This window comes from Stenella coeruleoalba, assembly GCF_951394435.1.
Source record: "Stenella coeruleoalba genome assembly, chromosome: X".
Classification (NCBI taxonomy): Eukaryota; Metazoa; Chordata; class Mammalia; order Artiodactyla; family Delphinidae; genus Stenella; species Stenella coeruleoalba.
The window spans coordinates 81,917,146-81,938,221 of NC_137152.1; the positions used below are offsets into that span (position 1 = coordinate 81,917,146).

Consider the following 21,076-nt stretch of genomic DNA (forward strand, 5'->3'; position numbering starts at 1 on the left):
AGACTGTCCTACAAGGTGTCGGGTTTTCCCCCAGAACGGGAATCTGCCCAATGGGTCAGTTGTCGCGGCCAAGTTCGGTCCTTGCTGGGGCAGGCTGTGAAAGGGGGTCCTTGGGGAGCGATGGGACGGTTCCACTGGAAAGGGCCAGAAGCTGCTCGCCCGCTCTTCTTTCGTAGGACCCTAAAAAACAACTCGGAACCTGGAACCTCTCGGTGGGTTAGACATGCATATTGCTCTTCTGCTCCAGCCTCATCTGTTCTAGGGAGGTGGGGTTGAGTGTCATTACGACCATTCCCTTAGTTTTTCCTATTTGAAGCCCAAAACTTAGAAGTCATTCTGGCTTCCTCTCTTTCTTTTTCCCTACATCTAATTCCTTTATTACGGCCTTGCCCAGTCTCCTTCCAAAACATTTCACAAATACCATCATTTTCTACCTTTCCTACCATTTACACCTTAGGCCAGGTTCAGATTGCAGTCATATCTCTTCTGGACTTTTGCTAGACCCTTTTAATTGTCTATTTCCACTCCTGCACCCCTAACATTCTATTCTTCGTACTGCAGCTAAAATGATCTTAAAACATAAATCAGATGGTATCACTCCCCTCTGTAACAGTCTTCCCTTCCCCCATAGTTGCCTATGACACTTAAAAACCAAATTCCTTGTTCTGGCTTACAAGCCCCAATATAGCAGTCGCTGTCTGCCTTTTTGACTTCGTCTCCTACTACTCTGTACCTCTTTCATGCTACTACCCCCACCGACCCTCGCCTCTTACTGGTGTTGTTGCTGTTTCTTTAACACACAGAGCTCTTGCTTTAAGGTCTTAGCATATCTTGTTCTTTCCTCTCCATGAAATACCCTTCCACCAGCTCTTAACATGGTTGGTTCCTCCTGGCATTCAAATCTCAGCTTACAGTTCACATCAGAGAGGCATTCTCTGAACACTTATTCCAAAGTAGCTTCTCACCCCCACCTCTTTTCTATGACATCACTGTATATTATGTTCACTATTATTTACTTATTTATTGACTCTCACAGCTCCTCTTCACTCCACCCCCATAAGTTTCATGAGAGCACAGACCTTGACTGTTTTGTTATTTTATCCCTGGTGAGTAGAATTGTGCGTGGCATATATTGTAGATGATGCTCAGTAATTATTTATTGAATAAGTGAATTATCGGGGCATGTTTCTGTTCTGAGAATCCTTAGTTTGGCCACCAGTTTGTCTTTAACTTAGCACTGACAAAGCAGGCAGTATTAAAGATTAAAAGCAAAATCAAGGCAGGGTGGAGAAAAATAGGAGCGGAGAAAGTAACATTGAGTTCATGAGATGGATTAGTTTTGGACTCACTTATGTGATATAGCCCTTTTAAGAGAATTTGTTATGTTGCCTGTACTCTTACTGTTTTTTTCCCCTCACAAGGCCGGCTAGTGAATGTTACCTTGGAGAGTCATTTCTGTTCCTATTTAGGTCAAGGGCTTTTTGAGAAAGTTAACCTATAGCTTTTGTTGCCTGGATTGCTGTCAGTTTTTTTATTGTGTACTTGTATGCTAGGTCCTCTGTACTAAATGTGGGAATACAGGCATGTGTGATCCCTGTCTTTGTGGAGTAAAAAGGGAGGGACAGTTTGGCTGGTTAATGGTAACTTGACACTTGTTTCTGTATAGAACACGTGCAGTAATGTCACTTCAACGGAAAGTTAAGAACTCTCAGGCACGAAAGAGGACTTCACAAGGTAGTAATAGCTATCAGACTACACTCTCAGCCTGGAAAGTAACAGAGGACCTAAGTGACTCAAAGAGCATCTCGAAACATGGACAAAACAATCCAGTGGAAGATTATGAACGTGCTGATGATCAAGCAGAAGGCGCTCTGCAAATAGCACTGACATACTTTGAGAAAGGTAACACAGATTGTTTTCCTTATGTTAAGTCCTATTCCTTTAAAAATATTCAGACTTTTTTTCTTAAGGATTTTTAAAGGAAAGCATATTTTTGCTCATTTGTGATTTTTGTTTATTTAATGGACATTTATTGAGCCCTTACTACGTATCAATATGCTAGGTACTAGGAATATAGCAACAAAGCATGTTCCTGGCAGAGTGGTTTCCAAACTGTTACACATTGGGATTTCCCGAGAATCTTTAAAACCCACTGGTACCTGGCATCCACTCTTAGACTTTCTGATTTTATTGGTATGGGATACAAGCTAGGCATTGGGATTTTTTAATGGCTCCTTAGGTGATTCCAATGTGCAGCAAAGTTTGGGAACCACTGCCCTAGTTTTTGAAACAGCTTAGTCTAAGTTCAGTGCTTTTAGTTAGTTTAGAGCAGAGAAGCCAGGGCAGGATTCAGTTTTCCTGCTTTGCTGTGAAGTATTCAAGGGTTTTAAAGGCTTTGAAGGGTTTTTAGGAAGACATCTTTTACGTAAAGCTATTCCTTTGAAGAATCCTAATTTGTAACTGTTGAGGCTGAGGAGTGAGAGAGTTTTAAAATCCTCACTATTTAATACTGTTCCTCTTCCAGGTTCCATTAAAACTTCACAGAGTAAAGATAAAACCTTGGAGAAACACTTGAAAACTGTGGAAAATGTGGCATGGAAGAATGGCTTAGCTCCAGAAGGAATCGACATTCTATTAAATGTGGCACTCAGTGGCAAATTTGGTATGTCAAGGGGATAAATTTTTCAGTTTGCTATTTGTTTTGCCTTTCAGACTTTGAATTAGATTGTTGATTGGAATCAGCTGCAGTTAAAGAACTATGTATTTTCCTATTCTCTTCATAAAACCAATCTGATAAGATTATATCAATAAGATGGGCCTTTCTTGTGTTCAGACTACCTTATGAACTAAAAGTTTCTATGTGCATATGCTGAAAATGGCTAGTTATCACATATCTTTACAAATAAAATGGGCCTCTCACTGTTGTGGCCTCTTCCATTGCGGAGCTACAGGCTCCGGATGCACAGGCTCAGCGGCCATGGCTCACGGGCCCAGCCGCTCCGCGGCATGTGGGATCCTCCCGGACCGGGGCACAAACCCACGTCCCCTGCATCAGGCGGACTCTCAACCACTGCGCCACCAGGGAAGCCCCAATAAAATGAATTCTTGTCACCAAATACATGGGAGCCATTTTTAGTATTTCTCTTAGGAAGGATAGATAATAATTTAAATAGTGTTGCCAGAAGGCACATTAAGAGATCACTTGGTCTAGTTTATTGCCTTTAGGTTCACTTATCTATGGCAAGTCCCTGTTGATACTGTCTCCATTCCAGTCTCTGTGGCCTTAATAGTCAAGATGCTTTTTCTTTTGTGCCAATGCTTCCTTTTCTGTTCTAAGTTCATTTGTAATGGCAGTGGGGGGAGATTCTTAGAAAGAAATAATATCTGTCCATTATTCTTTTTACTTGAGAAGAACCTTTTTACCTACCCTCACCCAAATTTAGGCTTAGAGAGTATTTTAGCCCTTGAACATTCTCATTTTAAAGGTGAGGAAACTGAAGCCCAGAGTGGTTAAAGAGACTTGCTTAATCTCAGAGCTAGAACTGGGGAACTCAGATCTCCTAACTCCCCTTCTAGTGTTTATGCTGCACCACACTGCTACTGGGTTTTCTCCTTTTTTTTTTTTAAATTAAGACACCTATCAAAATTGAATACTTTATATACCATTTTCTAGCCCTTGCATATTGGGTTCCTTTGTGCATACCCTATCATGTTTGCAGGTGTGTGTGTGTCTGTGTGTGTGTGTGTGTGTGTGTGTGTGTGTGTGTGTGTCTGAGAGAGAGAGACAACACATTACTAGCCAAATTCAGTATATGACTTCCAGGAATTTTAGTTCTCTATATTTAAAAAAAATTTTATTTATTTATTTTTGTCTGTGTTGGGTCTTTGTTGCTGCGTGCAGGCTTTTCTCTAGTTGCGGCGAGTGGGGGCTACTCTTCGTTGCAGTGCACGGGCTTCTCATTGCAGTGGCTTCTCTTGTTGCGGAGCACGGGCTCTAGGTGCATGGGCTTCAGTAGTTGTGGCACGCGGGCTCAGTAGTTGTGGCTCATGGACTCTAGAGCACAGGCTCAGTAGTTGTGGTGCATGGGCTTCGTTGCTCCACAGCATGTGGGATCTTCCTGGACCGGGGCTCAAACCCATGTCCCCTGCATTGGCAGGCGGGTTCTTAACCACTGTGCCACCAGGGAAGTCCCTAGTTCTCTATTTTTACCTGATTAGTTCTCTTTGTTTTCCTACAAAGTTAAATTTGACCTAATAAAATTGGTCTTCTTCTAAGTGGTTTCAAATTGGTTTTGACAAATTTCTAGGAATTCATATTTAACTGATTAGTGTTTATCGAGAACAATTCTATCTATCCCTTCTCCCCTTAAAACATGTATAGAATGTACAGATGTTTTCTATTTTGGAATTTCTCTTTTCTTTTTTGATATCTCAGAAATTAATGTTTAGAAGGTTTTTGTGATGTTTGCCAGGTCTTATTGCAAATGCATGCATGTTTCAAAATGCATGCCTCAGAGTTAGAAACTTGTATGTAACAATTTAAAAAATAATCTCTGGCTTTCTAGTCTAATTTCGTTTTTCTGTTGAGCTGGAATTTGGTGACATTATATGTAGCCTCATTAATTGCTTTTCTCCTTTTAGTTATTTCTGTGATATCCACCATCACTACCAGATCTTTATATGTAGCTCTTTTGCTAAGTTGAAATACATATTGAGGGGCAGGTGTGCTAGAAATGTCATAATTAGGTACAAAGGGACTTTGGACTCTTTAGTAATTGAAAAGTCACTGGGAAGTAAGAATAGAGTCTATATTGAATTCTCCCTTTGAATTTGGTACATGTGTAAAGTGTTACCGGTCAGACTGTTGTAAACTTTACAAGGGTTGGGGGATGGGAGTAGGGGAGAAGAGAGGAGTAAAAACAAGATACCATGAGACTGGAAAGCAGAGATTTTTATTCTTGTGATTCATTACCTGCCATCCCTGCTTCCTTTCTTCTCCACAGAATGATGGGGTAGGAATTGATGAGATATATTGAAGTTATGTAGGATATATAAATCTAGAGATCTGATGTACAACATGATGACTATAGTTAGTAATATTGTATAGAATACTGGAAATTTGCAAGAGAATAGATTTCATGTGCTCTTACCACACACAAAGAATGGTAACTATGTGAGGAGATAAAATGTTAATTAACTTGACTGTAGTAGTCATTTTATTATATATAGGTATATAGTATCTGCCGGGTGTTGGTTCCAGGACCCCCTGCGGATACAAAAATCCTAGGATGCTCAAATCCCTTGATAAAATGGCGTAATATTTGCATATAACCTACACACATCCTCCTGTACACTTTAAATCATCTCTAGATTACTTATAATACCTAATACAATGTAAACACTATGTAAATAGCTGTAAATACAATGTAAATGCCACGTAAATAGTTGTCTTGTGTGGCTAATTCAAGTTTTGTTTTTTGGAACTTTCTGGAATTTTTTTTAAACGAATATTTTCTGTCTGTGGTTGGTTGAATCCACAGGTGCATCTTATCCATATCCATATGGATATGGAGGGCTGATTATATCATATCATCATGTTGTGCATCTTAAATATATACAGTTTTTATTAAAAAAATAAGAGGTCTACACTAGTAGGAAAAGAAAAGATGTATAAGATGTTTCTGAGAATGCTACTTGCAGGCGAAGTTAAGAACAGTGTTATCTTGGTGAATGGATGTGATCACCATGCTATAATGCATGTAAGACAGCGTTTAAAGACCTGTATGTTTCTAAGAATGCTACTTGTGGGAGAAATTGAGAACAGTGTTATACTGAATGGATGTGATTACCACGCTATAATACCTGTAAAACAGTGGTTAAAGACACATGTATCCAAGATATTGTTGAGGCTTCTACTTGCATGAGAAGTTGAGAACACTGTTTTTTCCAGTGAATGGTTGTGATCACCACTGTATAATGCGAATAAAACAATGTTTAAATACAAAAAGAAATTGATGATATACATGTATATTTAATTATTGAAGCCTTAATAAGCAGAAGTTGACATAGGGTATACACAAAACTACTTGCAAACTCACTTCTATTAGCAGATGGGAGGATAGCATAGAAGCCAAGAGAGTATGATGGAAAGATTGGACCAATATAGAATGATATTACTACCAGCTAATAGTATAGTTGTTTGATTCTGCTATCCTTCCCACTTTTGGGGGGGGAATGGAGACTAGAAATATATCTATTTATCCTTAAATGTAGCAGCTCATGCAAGATATCTTAGAGTAGCTTTAAATAAATCAGAATCTATTATGCTATTTTAAAAAGTCCTTGAAATTTTCCTAGGAGTAAAAGACTTCTTTTGAGGTGTAATTCACGTACCATAAAATTCACCCTTTTGAAGCATACAATTCAGGTTTTTTTAGCATATTCATAGAGTTGTGCAACCATCACCACTATCTAATTTCCAAACATTTTCATCATGCCAAGAAGAAATCCTGTACTCATCCTCCCTTGTTAGATAAAAATATTAGAACCAAAGAATTTGCTTTATAGTTTATATTAAAAGTTAAAGGTACATTTTTGTTTCAAACTATGTTTTATAATGATGATAAGAGATATTGAATATTATTTTATTGCCTTCAATGTGAAGTGAACTTTTTAGGACTAAGAGTTAATAATAGTAAGGAAACAGTCAAGATCCCAAAATGTAGTTTGATTTAGAGTTTGTCTGCTTTCCAGGGAGTGCTGTAAACACTCGGATATTCAAGTGTATGATTCCAGCAACTCTAATATCAGAAGATTCTGTGGTTACGGCGGTCTCTTGGCTTTGTGTTGGCAAGTGTTCTGGTAGCACCAAGGTAATCTTTTTAAACACTTTGATGGTAAGTCCTTCAGAACTACTTAAGGGCTGGCAAGGAAGAGCCACTTATGGAGTAATGGCAGTGGCCTTTTGTGCAAAGCCTGTAGTTTTGGAACAATGTAGCTTGATGCAAGGAGTCTGTTCAAACAGAAATTTTTACTGAGAGATAAAATTTATTATCCTTCTTTGTGCTAGAGGCTTCTAAAACAGCCCTGAGGGGGAAATTAAGCTCTCTGCAAGTTATATTTCTCTAAAGATAAGCATTTTGTCTCTCAATAGGTACTTTTTTATCGTTGGCTGGTTGCAATGTTTGACTTCATTGATCACAAGGAGCAAATTAACTTACTCTATGGCTTCTTTTTTGCTTCATTGCAAGATGATGCACTGGTAAGTAAAAATTGGACAGCATCATGCATCGATCAAATGGTACGCGCTTGTATATCGATGCACCATATGTGCTTCAAAGTGCCACACCACTTTCCTTACTTATTTTAAAATATATGAAACACATAGAAAAGTATAAAGAGTAACATAAAAAACATCTTTACACCTGTCTCTCAGTTTAACAAATAAAATTTTTAATGCATTTGCTTTATATCTTTTTTAAGGAAATAATTCTAACAGATAGAATTGAGTTCACATTGGAGTCTCTTTGCTGATCTAGAGCAATGATTGCCACCTTTTCCCTTTTAAACCACTTCAACAGGGTCCTTTGAGTCACTTATTGTACAGTTTCTTTTTTCTTTTTTTTAACATCTTTATTGGAGTATAATTGCTTTACAATGGTGTGTTAGTTTCTGCTTTATAACAAAGTGAATCAGTTATACATATACATATGTTCCCATATCTCTTCCCTCTTGCGTCTCCCTCCCTCCCACCCTCCCTATCCCACTCCTCTAGGTGGTCACAAACCACCTAGCTGATCTCCCTGTGCTATGCGGCTGCTTCCCACTAGCTATCTATTTTACATTTGGTAGTGTATATATGTCCATGCCACTCTCTCACTTTGTCACAGCTTACCCTTCCCCCTCCCCATATCCTCAAGTCCATTCTCTAGTAGGTCTGTGTCTTTATTCCTATCTTACCCCTAGGTTCTTCATGACATTTCTTCCCCTTAGATTCCATATATATGTATTAGCATACGGTATTTGTCTTTCTCTTTCTGATTTACTTCACTCTGTATGACAGACTCTAGGTCTATCCACCTCACTACAAATAACTCAATTTCGTTTCTTTTTATGGCTGAGTAATATTGCATTGTATATATGTGCCACGTCTCCTTTATCCATTCATCTGATGATGGACACTTAGGTTGCTTCCATCTCCGGGCTATTGTAAATAGAGCTGCAGTGAATATTTTGGTACATGACTCTTTTTGAATTATGGTTTTCTCAGGGTATATGCCCAGTAGTGGGATTGCTGGGTCATGTGGTAGTTCTATTTGTAGTTTTTTAAGGAACCTCCATACTGTTCTCCATAGTGGCTGTACCAATTCACATTCCCACCAGCAGTGCAAGAGTGTTTCCTTTTCTCCACACTCTCTCCAGCATTTATTGTTTGTAGATTTTTTGATGATGGCCATTCTGACCGGTGTGAGATGATATCTCATTGTAGTTTTGATTTGCATTTCTCTAATGATTAATGATGTTGAGCATTCTTTCATGTGTTTGTTGGCAATCTGTATATCTTCTTTGGAGAAACGTCTATTTAGGTCTTCTGCCCATTTTTGGATTGGGTTATTTGTTTTTTTGTTATTGAGCTTCATGAGCTGCTTGTAAATTTTGGATATTAATCCTTTGTCAGTTGCTTCATTTGCAAATATTTTCTCCCATTCTGAGGGTTGTCTTTTGGTCTTGTTTATGGTTTCCAGTTTCTTGATTAACACTGTGAAAACCTCATCAGAATTAATGAGGAGAGGATTACTTTTCATGAGATGCCAATGGGCTGATTTTGATAAAATAGCATAATTATTCCCATTGAAAACGTTAATAACTCTAAGAAATCAATCTACTGTCCACATGGAGGACTTTCAAGGACCATCAGTAGTTCACAGACCATGTGAACCATTCATCTAACTGAATTCCTCTTGCTTCTGGAAAGGGAATTCATTCATTGATTTCATTTTTAAAAAATTGACTGTGTTCATTGCATTGATCGAGGCAATGTAGAAGATTCAAAGTTTAGCAGAGAGTTTCCATATTCCAGGGGTTTATAATCCAGTTGGGGGACTAAGGAAAGCAGATAAAGTTAAATAATGTATAAGTTAAATTATCAAAGACAGTATATGTTAACACGAGGATAATAATTGCTGTGATATTCCCAGGAAGGAAAGAACACTGTAAACCAGAGTGATTAGAAAAAGCATCATAAAGTATGTAGGCATTGAGCTAGGCCGTGAAGGTTGAGTAGGATTTGAGATTTGATATTTGATATGACAGGAATATTTCAAGCAAAGTTGTGAACTGTGTAAATTGTATTTCAAGAGACCTTAAATAGATCAGATTGACTTAATTACAATTGGTGTCAAGCAGTGGTGGGTGGTAAGGCTGAAAAAGTTGGGTGAGGAAAAATTGTAGAGGTCTTTAAATGTGATGGTAAGGAATTTGAACTTTATCCTATATCCAGTGGGGAAATCACTGAAAAACTTGGGGCAGAACATGTTGAAAGCAACACTGTAGGAAGCTGTATCTAGTAGTGCCAAACATTATGAATTATGATGGAGGCTAGAGTCAGGAAAACTAATTAGGAGACTAACTTGATGATGACATCCTAAACTAGCAGTTCTCAGATACGCTCTGTGGACCCCTTGAGGCTCCCTGAGAACCTTTCAGGAGGTCTCAGTGGTTCAAGTTATCTTTATAGCAATATCAAGATGTTATTAGCTATTTTCACTGTGTTGACATTTGTACTGATGGTGGATAAAACTGCTGGCGCCTTAGCACAAATAAGGGCAGTGGGGCCAGACTGTACTAGTGGTCATTGTGTTCTTCACTGCAGTAAAAAACAAAAATGCTAGTTTCACTTAATACTGTCCCAAATGAAGCAGTAAAAATTACTTCATTAATTATATTAAACTTCAACCTGTGAGACACATCTTTAATATTATGTTTGATGAAATGGGAAGTACAAATAAATCCCTTCTGCATACTAAAGTACAACAGTTGTCCTGAGGAAAAGCACTTGTGTGATTGAGTTGTGAGCTAAACCAGCTGCTTTTTTCACAGAATACCATTTTTACTTCAAAGAGTGACTGACATATAAAATGTGGTTATTCAGACTTGGGTATTTGGCAGATGTTTTCTTGAAAATGAACAAAGTGAGCTGGTCATTTCAAAGAAAACAACTGGCACTGTTTTTTGCCAGTGATAAAATTTGAGCTTTTAAGCAAAAATTACAAGTTTGGAAAATTTGTATCTGCCACTGTGAACTTGACAGCTTCCCAATACTTAAAGACTTTCCTGATGAGGATGGTAGCAATATTAATGAATGTGATTTTTAGATATTGTATAATGAAATGTGTCAATATTTGGAAGCTTGGTATAGCTAATTTCCAAATTATCAAGTATGATATTATGAAATTATGCATGGGTAAAAGAGCCATCCAAAGTGTAAGATATATCAATGAATTTTAATGGAACAGAGTACAAAGACGGTTCATTGATAAGATTTCAGATTCCACATTGCAGCTGTTCCCTAAGAGGCTATCACTTACCAAGTTTTAGTGAAGTATCAAAGACTAATATCCGCGATTTTCTGAAAAGGCTATTAAAATATTACTTTCTTCTCCAACTACATATCTGTGTGAGGCTGGCTTTTCTTCATGTACTTCAATCAGAACAACATATTGTAGCGGATTTAATGCAGAAGCAGAGAATCCAGCTGTATTCTATTAAGTCAGAAACATTAAAGAAATTTGTAGAAATGTAAAACTGTGTCACTCTAAGTCATTTTTGGGGAAAATATAGTTATTTTTCATAAAATATTTCATTTATTGTTAGCATGTGATGGGCTTATTTTTATTTTTATTTTTTGCAGTACGCAGGCCTCTCACCGCTGTGGCCTCTCCCGCTGCGGAGCACAGGCTCCAGACGCGCAGGCTCAGCGGCCATGGCTCACGGGCCCAGCCGCTCTGCGGCACGTGGGATCCTCCCGGACCGGGGCACGAACCCGTGTCCCTTGCATCGGCAGGCGGACTCTCAACCACTGCGCCACCAGGGAAGCCCTGGGCTTATTTTTTAAATGAGTTAGTAAACATTTAAAAATTTCCGAGTTTTAGTTTCTTATATGGTAAATATCAACAGATATAAACCAGATAAACAAAAGCTCTTTGGGGTCCTCTAATTTTTAAGAATGTAAAGAGTCCCAAGACCAAAAAGTTTGAGAATCACTATCCTAGACTAAGGGGAATGAAAAATTGAAAGGACAAATTTTAGGGGAAATTGTAAAGGAAGAATTGACTTGCTACCTATATTGGATTAAGGGAAGGGTCAAGAGATGAAGATCCAAGTTTTTAAGGCAGCATGACTCAGAATGATGGTACCTTTGACCGTAAAAGGGAATTTGTGAAATGGAGGTAGTTTTGGAAGGAATATAATATGTTTGGCTTTAGATGTACAAAGTTTGAGGCTACATCCTTTAGAAATTCACTCAATGAACATTTATTAACCACATAATATGAATGGCATTGAACTAGTATTAGAAATACAAATATGAGTTAGAATAAGTTAACTATAAGCCTCATATAGTTAAATTATATGAGGCTTATATGCCAGGCACTAGTATACTTTATATACACAGTATTTCATCATCTCTAAGATGCCATTAGTGTTAAGATGCATCATTATCTTATGAACCATTACAATAGAATGCTGCCATTAAAGCTATCACATGATATGGATTTTAGGATTAGTTCTGTTTTCAGAGATGTTAAAATGTAGAGAAAGAAATGTTAGACTATGTAAAATATTTTTTCCCAGTTCTGAGGGTCTGAAAGTTCTTTTCTTACATCAGTATTCTAAAAAAAAATTTATTGAGCACCTACTATTTTCTACACTTGTGCTACCAGTATAGTAGCCACTAACTTCATTTGACTAAGTGAGCACTGGGAATGTGGCTAGGCCAAACTGAAATGTGTTGTAAGTGTAAAACACACACTAGATAAGAAGTGGTTTTAACTCACATGAACCTCTTGCGAGCCTTATGTGGTATACACTTTTTTTTTTTCTTTGTGGTATGCAGGCCTCTCACTGTTGTGGCCTCTCCCACCGCGGAGCACAGGCTCCGGATGCGCAGGCTCAGCGGCCATGGCTCACGGGCCCAGCCGCTCCACAGCACGTGGGATCCTCCCGGACTGGGGCACGAACCCGCGTCCCCTACATCGGCAGGCGACTCCCAACCACTGCGCCACCAGGGAAGCCCTGTGGTATACACTTTTATCCCCATTTTAGAGATGAGGAAGCTGAGGCACAGAGAAGTCAAATAATTACCCAGAGTCACGTGACTAGAGCCAGAATTTATGGAAAATGATATTCCCATTTTAGAGATGAGACAACTGAGGCTTGGAAAAGTTACATAACTTGGCTAAGGTAAGCTATCTAGTAAGAGGCTGAGCCTTGAAGGTCTTTAAATGTAGTAGGAGAGAAGATAAGTACAGTGTGAATAAATCCTGTGATAGTATCCACAGAGTTCCATGTGAGTATAAAGGAGAGGTAGCAAAATAAGACTGGGGATCAGGGTTAAAGTCATAGGAATTTGTTTTCAACAGGAAGAGACATGGGTGTTGATGTCAATACGTTTGTGGGTTAGTAAGGGAGATGATTGAGGGAATTCCTGGCCAGTGGTTTTAGTGATTTTTTTTCCTCAAAGTTTCACTTAAGTAGGAGGCAAGGTCTTCTGCTGAGAATGAGGATGGGAAGATAGAATATTATGTTTGAGGAGAGAGTATACATTTTGAAATAGCTTTCGGTGGAAATAGAAATAGGAGGTTAGAGACACAGTTCTGAAGGACCAGATGAGTTTAGGGAGCACGAATTTGTGATAGGTAATTTCTCCAGGGTGGGACAAGGAGGCGAGAGAGTGACTGCCGATGGATCAGAAAGTCTAGAGAGAAAAGGGAGAAGGTGAAGACAAAACAGGGCAGATGGGGAGCACACGCAGCTGAGGTTCAGGATGCCTTGGTGACATTCAGGAAATGTATTGGGTTTAAAAACTGGAATAATAGAAATTGTAGCAGTGGAGTTTAAGATTTCAGGAGGGGGTGGTTCAATGTGATGACAAGATTCAGAGTGACAATGGGGTGAGTTGGTGAAGTAGTGTGAGGGGATGAAGGTTATTGGAATTGAAATTTTCTCTATCCTTATGGATTTATTGTTGTTGCTGCCCATTTATCAATTATAGAGGGAGGTATGTTGAAAATCTCCCACTATGAAGGCAGATTTGTTAGTTTTCCTTTAAAGTTCTGTCAAATTTTACTTTATATATTTTGAGTCTATTATTAGGTATATGCACAATTATAGTTTTCATATATTGTCCTGCTGAATCAAACCTTTATCATGGAGTTGCCCTTTGTTAGAAATGCTTTTTGTTTTAGTCATTTCGTTTGATATTGACATTGGCTAGTATATTGCTTGGTATATTACCATCTTTTGGTTTTTTGAAAAATCTTCTTTTGCCCTCATGTCTTAGATGCCCCTTTTATTTATTTATTTTTAAAAAACTATTTTCTTTTTATATTTTTGGCTGCATCAGGTCTTAGTTGCGGCACGTGGGATCTTTCGTTGCAGCACGGGCTCTTCGTTGTGGTGCGCGGGCTTCTCTTTAGTTGTGGCGCGGGCTCCAGGGTGTGTGGGCTCTGTAGTTGTGGCGCACAGGGTCCAGAGCACATGGGCTTTGTAGTTTGTGGCACTTGGGCAGGCTGTCTCTTTGAGGCTCACAGTGTGGGCTTTGTTGCCCCATGGCATGTGGGATCTTAGCTCCCCAACCAGGGATCGAACCTGCATCCCCTGCATTGGAAGGCAGATTCTTTACCGCTGGACCACCAGGGAAATCCCTTAGATGCCTCTTTTCAATAGCATATAACTAGATTTTATTTTTAAATCCTGTCTGATGATTTTCACTTTTACCTGGAAAATTAGTTTATTTACTTTTGTAGTGATTGTTGATACAGTAGAAATGAATTGAAATATCAATATCTTATTTTGAGCTTTCTAAATGATCTGCTTTTTTCTGATTCTTTCCCTCATCCCTCTTATTTTGGATTGATTGTGGTTTTCCCCCATTCTTGGTTGGAAATTACACATTCTGTGTGTGTTGTTTTAGCTGTTATTGTACCTATTTTAACATGCATATATAGTGTAAAATGTAAAACAGTGTCATCCTTCTTACTGTTTTTCTTTTGTTTGGAAAATGTAGTTATTTTTCATAAAATATGTCATCTAGCATATAATGGGTTTATTATTTTTTAATGAATTAATAACTTTATAATGTTCTCAGTTTAAATTTTTAATTTTTTTTCTTAAAGTCTAAAGGTAACTAATATCTTTACCTTCATCTTGAATGATACAAGGACCTTAGAATGCTTTAACTCTGATCACACCCCTCCCAGATTATATGCTATTATCTGTTTTTAGTTCTGGCTCTTTCTTCTCCATCCTCCTCCACATACACATACAGTAGACATTATTTTCTTCACAGTTGGTGTTTGTCTAGATTTGCCCACATATTTGCCAATATCTTTGCTCATCATTTGTTTTTGCATCTCAGACCTTCAATCGAGTTCATTTTCTAGAATATTCTTTCAGTAAAATCTTTGCCTAAAAATATCTTTACTATGCCCTTGCTCTTGAAAATTGGTTCTGCTGTGTGTAGAACTCTAGGGTGACAGTGAAATTCTCTCAGGACATTGACAATATTGCACTGGCACCTCCTTTCCATTGTTGTCGAATCAGTCTAATTGTAGTATGTCATTTCTTTTCTCGCTGGATACTTTTTTAAAACAGCTTTGTTGAGATGTAACTCACATACCATACAGTCCACTCAAAGTAAAATCCACTGGTTTTTAGTATGTTCACAGATATGTTCAACCATGAACAGAGTCAGTTTTAGAACATTTTCATCACCTCAAAAATCTCATACCTCTTGGGAAACCAAAAAAGTCATGTGACTTGCTTTATTGTGACATTCTTTCACTTTATTAAAAAAAAACTCATACCTTTTAGCTATCACCCCCATCTTCCTATTTAGAGGTTCTTAAGCAACTCTTAATCTATTTTGTGTCTTTAGAGATTTGCCTATTCTGGACATTTCACATAAATGGAATCATACAATATGGGGTCTTTTTTTCTTTTTCTTTTCTTTTTGTTTTTGGCTGCCCTGCGCAGCATGCAGGATCCTAGTTCCCCAACCAGAGATCAAACCCAGGTTCCCTAGAGTGGAAGCACGGAGTCTTAACCACTGGACCGCCAGGGAAGTCCCTAATATGGGGTCTTTTTTGACTGGCTTCTTTTACTTAGCATAATGCTTTCAAGATTCAGCCATGTTGTCAGCATGTATGAGTACTTCATTCTTTTAACCTGTTATCTTTTTTCCATAATGTAAAATTTACCATTTTAACTATTTTAAGTGTTATTAATGGTTATAAATTTTTAAGTGTTATTAATTTTTGTGTTATTAATTGTTATTAATTGCATTCATAATGTTGTGCAACCATCACTGCTATCTATTTTCAAAACTTTTGTATTACCATAAACAGAAACTCTCTAGCCAGTAAGCAATAACTCCCCATTCCTCCTCCACCCAGCCCCTGGGAACCTCTAATCTACTTTCTGTCTATGAATTTGCCTATTCTAGGTGCCTCATATAAGTGGAATCATCCAGTATTTGTCCTTTTGTGTCTGGCTTCTTTCACTTAGCGTGTCTTCAAAGTTCATCCATGTTATAGCATGTGTCAGAACTTCATTTTTATGGCTGAATAGTATTCCATTGTATGTTTATACCACATTTTGTTTATCCATTATCTGTTGATGAACCCTTGGGTTGTTTCTATCTTTTGGCTAACATGAATAATGCTGCAGTAAACGTTGGCATGCAAGTGCCTGTACAAGTCCCTGCTTAGAATTCTTTTGGATACATACTTAGGAGTTCTTCCAGGCAGGGACTGAGCCTCTTATAACCCAGGTATTTAGTATTGTAAACTTCATAAGAGCAGACCTTTTTGTCTGTTTTATCCACTGCTTAATAAGTACTTGTTTCATGAGTGAATGAATGAATAGGAGCTATTCATAAATGTTTGTCAAATAATTGCAATATACTTGAGTAGTTTTCATGATGCTGACTAGAGAGTTTCTTGCTCAGCATGGCAGAGGGGAAGGGGGCCTGCTTTTTTTCTTTTTCTTTTCTTTTTTTCTATCTTTTAAAAAATACTTACTGAAGTATACATACACAAAATTACTTATAAGTTATCAGCTCAATTAATTTTTATAAACCGAACATATTTGTATAAATATCAGCCAGATCAAGAAATAGGGATCCTAACTTTTAAAAGCATTAAAAGTCACAACTTGGCAGGCGCCTGACTCTGTAGTGACTGAGATGTGGTGGTTAACTATTTGTCAGAAAAGCAATTGTAAAGTCTTAGATGCACATGAATTTTTCCTTTCTAGATGTGATTAAAGGAGAATGTCAGATAGAATGCTGGGACCTAGGGTGGCACTCGTTTCATACCCAACATGATAAACAGTATTGCTAATGGTTCATATCCTAGGGATGTGAGGCAGTGAGTTTCTTTTGTTTTTTGTTTTTTTTTTACTGAAAGTTACTATATTTTGTGTACAATGTGGCAGACTTGGTCATAACATGTATTCTTTCCTTAAAAACAAGAAGACCCTATATATAAATCCACACTTATTACAAGTATGTTCATTCTTTATCAACCCATTTCTAAGTAAAGGAGTGGCAATATGGAATGCTGTACTTCAAAGTTTAGAATCAAGACTACTAAATTTGAGTTTGTTTAAAGAAAATCTTTGCTTTTGTTGCCTTCTCTAGTCCTATTTAATAATTTACTTTTTCAGTTTCCTAACGTTTAAAGCAGGTATTGGCAATTTTTTTCTTAAAGGGCCAGGTAGTAAATATTTAGGTTTGAGTGCCATACTGTCACAAGTACTCACTCTGCTGGTGTAGTGCAAAAGCAGCTACAGACAGTAAATACATAAATGAATGACTGTGTTCCAATAAAACTTTATTCACAATAACCAGCAGTGGGCTGGATTTGACCCACAGGTTGTTGTTTACCCATCCCTCCAATAGAGTATTATTTCCTTGTCTGATAAACAGATATTCTTAATTTAATGAACTCTAATTTATTGGGTTTTTTTATGTTTTATTTTATGGTTATCATTTTTTTTTAATGAAAGAAAAACACTGCCACCCTCTGGTCCTGAAGATATTCTACTCTAGTTTTCTTCTAGAACAGGTATCAGCAAACTTTTCCTGTAAAGGGCCAGATAGTGAATATCTTAGGCTTTGCAGGCCACTCAGTCTGTGTCACAACTGCTCAGCTCTGCTGTTGTAGTGAGAAAGCAGCCATGGCCAATACATAAATGAGTGACTGCGGCTGTGTTCCAGTAAAGCTTGATTTGCAAAAACAGGTGGACTGTAGTTTGCTGACCCCTGATCTAGAATAAAACCTCAACAAATGGACGCTCAAAATGAAGTGGTATAAGGGAACCAAGGAATCATTTAGTAGTTTAACAAATTTATTATGTGATATTTGCCAAACTGAGGGCTAAATGATTAATTAAATTCTGGTATATCCACTCACTGGAATATTAAGATCATTGAAAATGATCATTTTGAAGACCAAGTAACATGGGAAAACACTTTTAAGTGGGAAATCAGGATAAAAATTTTAAGTTTGTATCTTAATAAATATGGACCAACTAGAAGGAATACATGAATTTTTGTTAGGTAGAAGAATCTTTTTCTGGTTTTCAAATTGTCTGCATTGTCGTTGTATTCCAAAAATAACTTTAAAATGGCATAAAGGGATGCCAATTAAAACTATTGTTTTTTTTATCACTACTATTTAGTATGAAAAAGAGAAGCTTTGTAAAACTATTGTTCAATGAAGTCCCAAAGCCTTTTTTCTTAGTATAAGATTGACATTTGAGGAAAATGCATTGTTGCTCTGTTCAAGATATATTGTCATTTTTTTCTTTTATTTTTTATATTTTGACAGTGCCCTTATGTCTGCCATTTGTTGTATTTACTTACCAAAAAAGAAAATGGTGAGTATTTTCATTCCAATTGTATTACATTCACTCTGTGGAATTAGCATTTGTATCGGCCTTTATAAAGTTAACTGTTAGCATTAGTTCTATGACAAGGTTTTGTGGGATTTCTTTTTAGTACTTTTATCTAAGAGCATCTGCTTAATGGCTTAACTGAACAGCGTAATTATATTCTTAATGTGTTGTAAGGAGAAGCTATCTGAACAAGGTTTCTTTTTATTCTGAACCACAGACTAGTAATTCTTTTCTTTACCTTTTCTAGTCAAACCATTTCGTGTGAGAAAACTGCTTGATCTTCAGGCCAAAATGGTGAGTACTGAAAAGACTTAAGACTGGCCAGTGTACTTTGTGCTAGGTACCGAGCTAGGCTTTGCGGATGTAAAATCGAATGCGTCATTACCTTCAAGGAACTTAATTGCCTGGGGAGCTCAGTCAACAAAATAAAAAATCAGAATCAGACTGGGGTCAAGGAGGAGTGGTGATGGTGAGTAGAATTTAACTAGGCCAAGAAAGAAGAGAAGGGCACTCTTGGCAGAGGGAACAGCATGAGCAAAGCCAGGTCGATACCAAATAGCAGAAACCGTTTACGGAACTGGGTTGGTATGGCTGGAAAATAAGTGTTAGGGAGTAGTCAAAAATGACTACTTTATTTTATTAAAGTGACTAGCTTATTTATTCTGTGGCTGTGATCTAGGAAAGCATTCTTTTCTGGATACTTAAACTTCAGTATATTCCCTGACTTTTATCTCTTGTCCTTACAGCTCTCTTGCATTGTTATTTCCACTATACCTGCCAGGTAACAGAAGTCTGTGAAGCTTTGGGTGTAAAACAATAGGAAGTTGTAGTGCCTATGCCTAACTGTTGAAGCCTGCGTAACCTATGTAGAGGCATTCAAATTTCATGAAAAATACAAACACATGCGCACATGTGTGCTTCTCCATTGTGAGGTTTCCTGTTGGTACAATTCAATGATTGTTCTTGTTTTATAGCTTCCTATTTTGGCTCTCTGGGTACAGTATATTCTCGTAGCTCTCTGAGCATAGTAATGATAATGTTTTTGTCCAAATTTAATTTTATTTCACATTAATAGAAATTATGAAAACGATATACATTTTTCCATGTTAACAGCAAAACAATTCAATGGAATAAGAAAATCTTACCATAAATAACATCTTGTTGATTTGTATTAACTGAGACAAGTATATGTTCAAGTTAAAAAAATGACTCAGTACAGTGTCTAAAAATTTTTAACCCAGACATTAAATATATGGCTTCATTATTAATATTCTATATAGTACATTACTAAATTACCCCATTATCAATGCCTATTTATAAAGATACATTCATAAAATTGTTTTGATAAGCTGGATTTTGGTGACTTTGATCACATCCAGCAATACCGAGCCTAGAAGACATAGCCATGCTCACATGTAACTGAACATGTAAAATGGTAACAGGCATAATCAGCCCATGTAAGCAAATGTATTGGGTATGTGAATTTTTGATACCTGCAGAGGTATGTGTCCCCTCTATACCCATCCGTGCCCCATAACTTCCCATCATGATGGACACAGAACAGAGAAATTGTCTTTCTGGTGGCAAGCATGAATGGTGGGAAGTGGAGCAGGCACGTTGTTGTCTTATACGCACCAGGCCCTTTGAGAGCAGTCTTTGGAAAAGGAAGGGGGAGTTCCTTTCTTGTTTGTTTGGTCTTTCATGGTAGATGCTTTCCTCAAATACCTGGTAAACATTGTTTGCCCATATTTAATAATAAAGCACTAAAATGGTCATTGGAAACTTGTGTACGTGAGCAGGACTTGTTCATTGTAGGATCTTGATGTTTCATTGGGAAATTCCCCAGATGATGGTGTCATTTTTCCTAAGAAATTCTCCTGGGGACTTCCCTGGTGGCGCAGTGGTTAAGAATCCGCCTGCCAATGCAGGGGACACGGGTTCGAGCCCTGGTCTGGGAAGGTCCCCCATGCCGCGGAGCAACTAAGCCCGTGTGCCACAACTACTGAGCCTGTGTGCCTAGAGCCTGCGCACCTCAACAAAGAGTAGCCCCTGATCGCCTCAACTAGAGAAAGCCCATGTGCAACAACGAAGACCCAACGCAGCCAAAAAATAAATAAATAAAATAAAATAAAATAAAATAAAAATTCTCCTGTTTCCTGACTAGGGGTTGTATTCGTCAGGCTTCTCCAGAGAAACAGAACCACTAGGATGTGTGTATATATAGAGAAAGATTTTTATAAGGGATTGGCTCACAAGATTATAGAGACTCATAAGTCCAACATCTGTAGGGTGGGCCTGCAGGCTGGAGATCCAGGAGAGCTGATGTTCCAGTTTGAGTTCATCGGCAGTCGGCAGTCTGGTGGAGAATACTCTCTTGCTTGGGGGAGCTAGTCTTTTTGTTCTGTATAGGCCTTCAACTGATTGAATGAGGCCCACCCACATTATGGTGGGTAGTCTGCTTTACTCAAGAGTCCACCCATTTAAATGTTAATCTCATCAGAAACACCCAGAACATTTGATTTGGGCACCCCATGGCCCAGCAAAGTTGACATGTAAAATTACTTGCCACAGGGCTATAAACCTGGCTACTAGCACTCTGGGACTTAAGCAGTAGAAAAGATTGGGGATAGGTTCTGGTACACTCCCTCAGTTCTGCAAACTGTATGAGTCCAGCTTTTATCTTCAGTGAGTAAAACCCTGATGTTTGCCAGTGTAGTGAAGGAATTTGGGGTTCTAACTGCTTCTTATGTAGGCTTTCAACCAGTCCTTCTGTTTTTCAGCCCTCTTGCACCTCCACTTTTCAGAGGTGCAAGAGGGCTGAAAAACAGAAGTGCAATTTCCCTCAAATTTCTGAGCCTTTCTGGGAGTTCTCAAGCATGAATCTGCTGCTTTTGAGCCT

General features: G+C 37.9%; 1 protein-coding gene across 1 annotated transcript in view; it reads left to right on the forward strand.

Moving 5' to 3' along the window:
• The window catches only part of CENPI (centromere protein I), a 45,155-nt gene that overhangs the window by 133 nt on the left and 23,946 nt on the right, over window positions 1–21,076 (forward strand). The window contains exons 2-7 of the mRNA XM_079911307.1: window positions 1,667–1,902; window positions 2,525–2,662; window positions 6,754–6,872; window positions 7,154–7,261; window positions 18,111–18,159; window positions 18,425–18,471. Coding sequence (XP_079767433.1) covers window positions 1,680–1,902; window positions 2,525–2,662; window positions 6,754–6,872; window positions 7,154–7,261; window positions 18,111–18,159; window positions 18,425–18,471 — 684 coding nt within the window. The 5' untranslated portion in view covers window positions 1,667–1,679. The remainder of the gene's footprint in view (window positions 1–1,666; window positions 1,903–2,524; window positions 2,663–6,753; window positions 6,873–7,153; window positions 7,262–18,110; window positions 18,160–18,424; window positions 18,472–21,076) is intronic.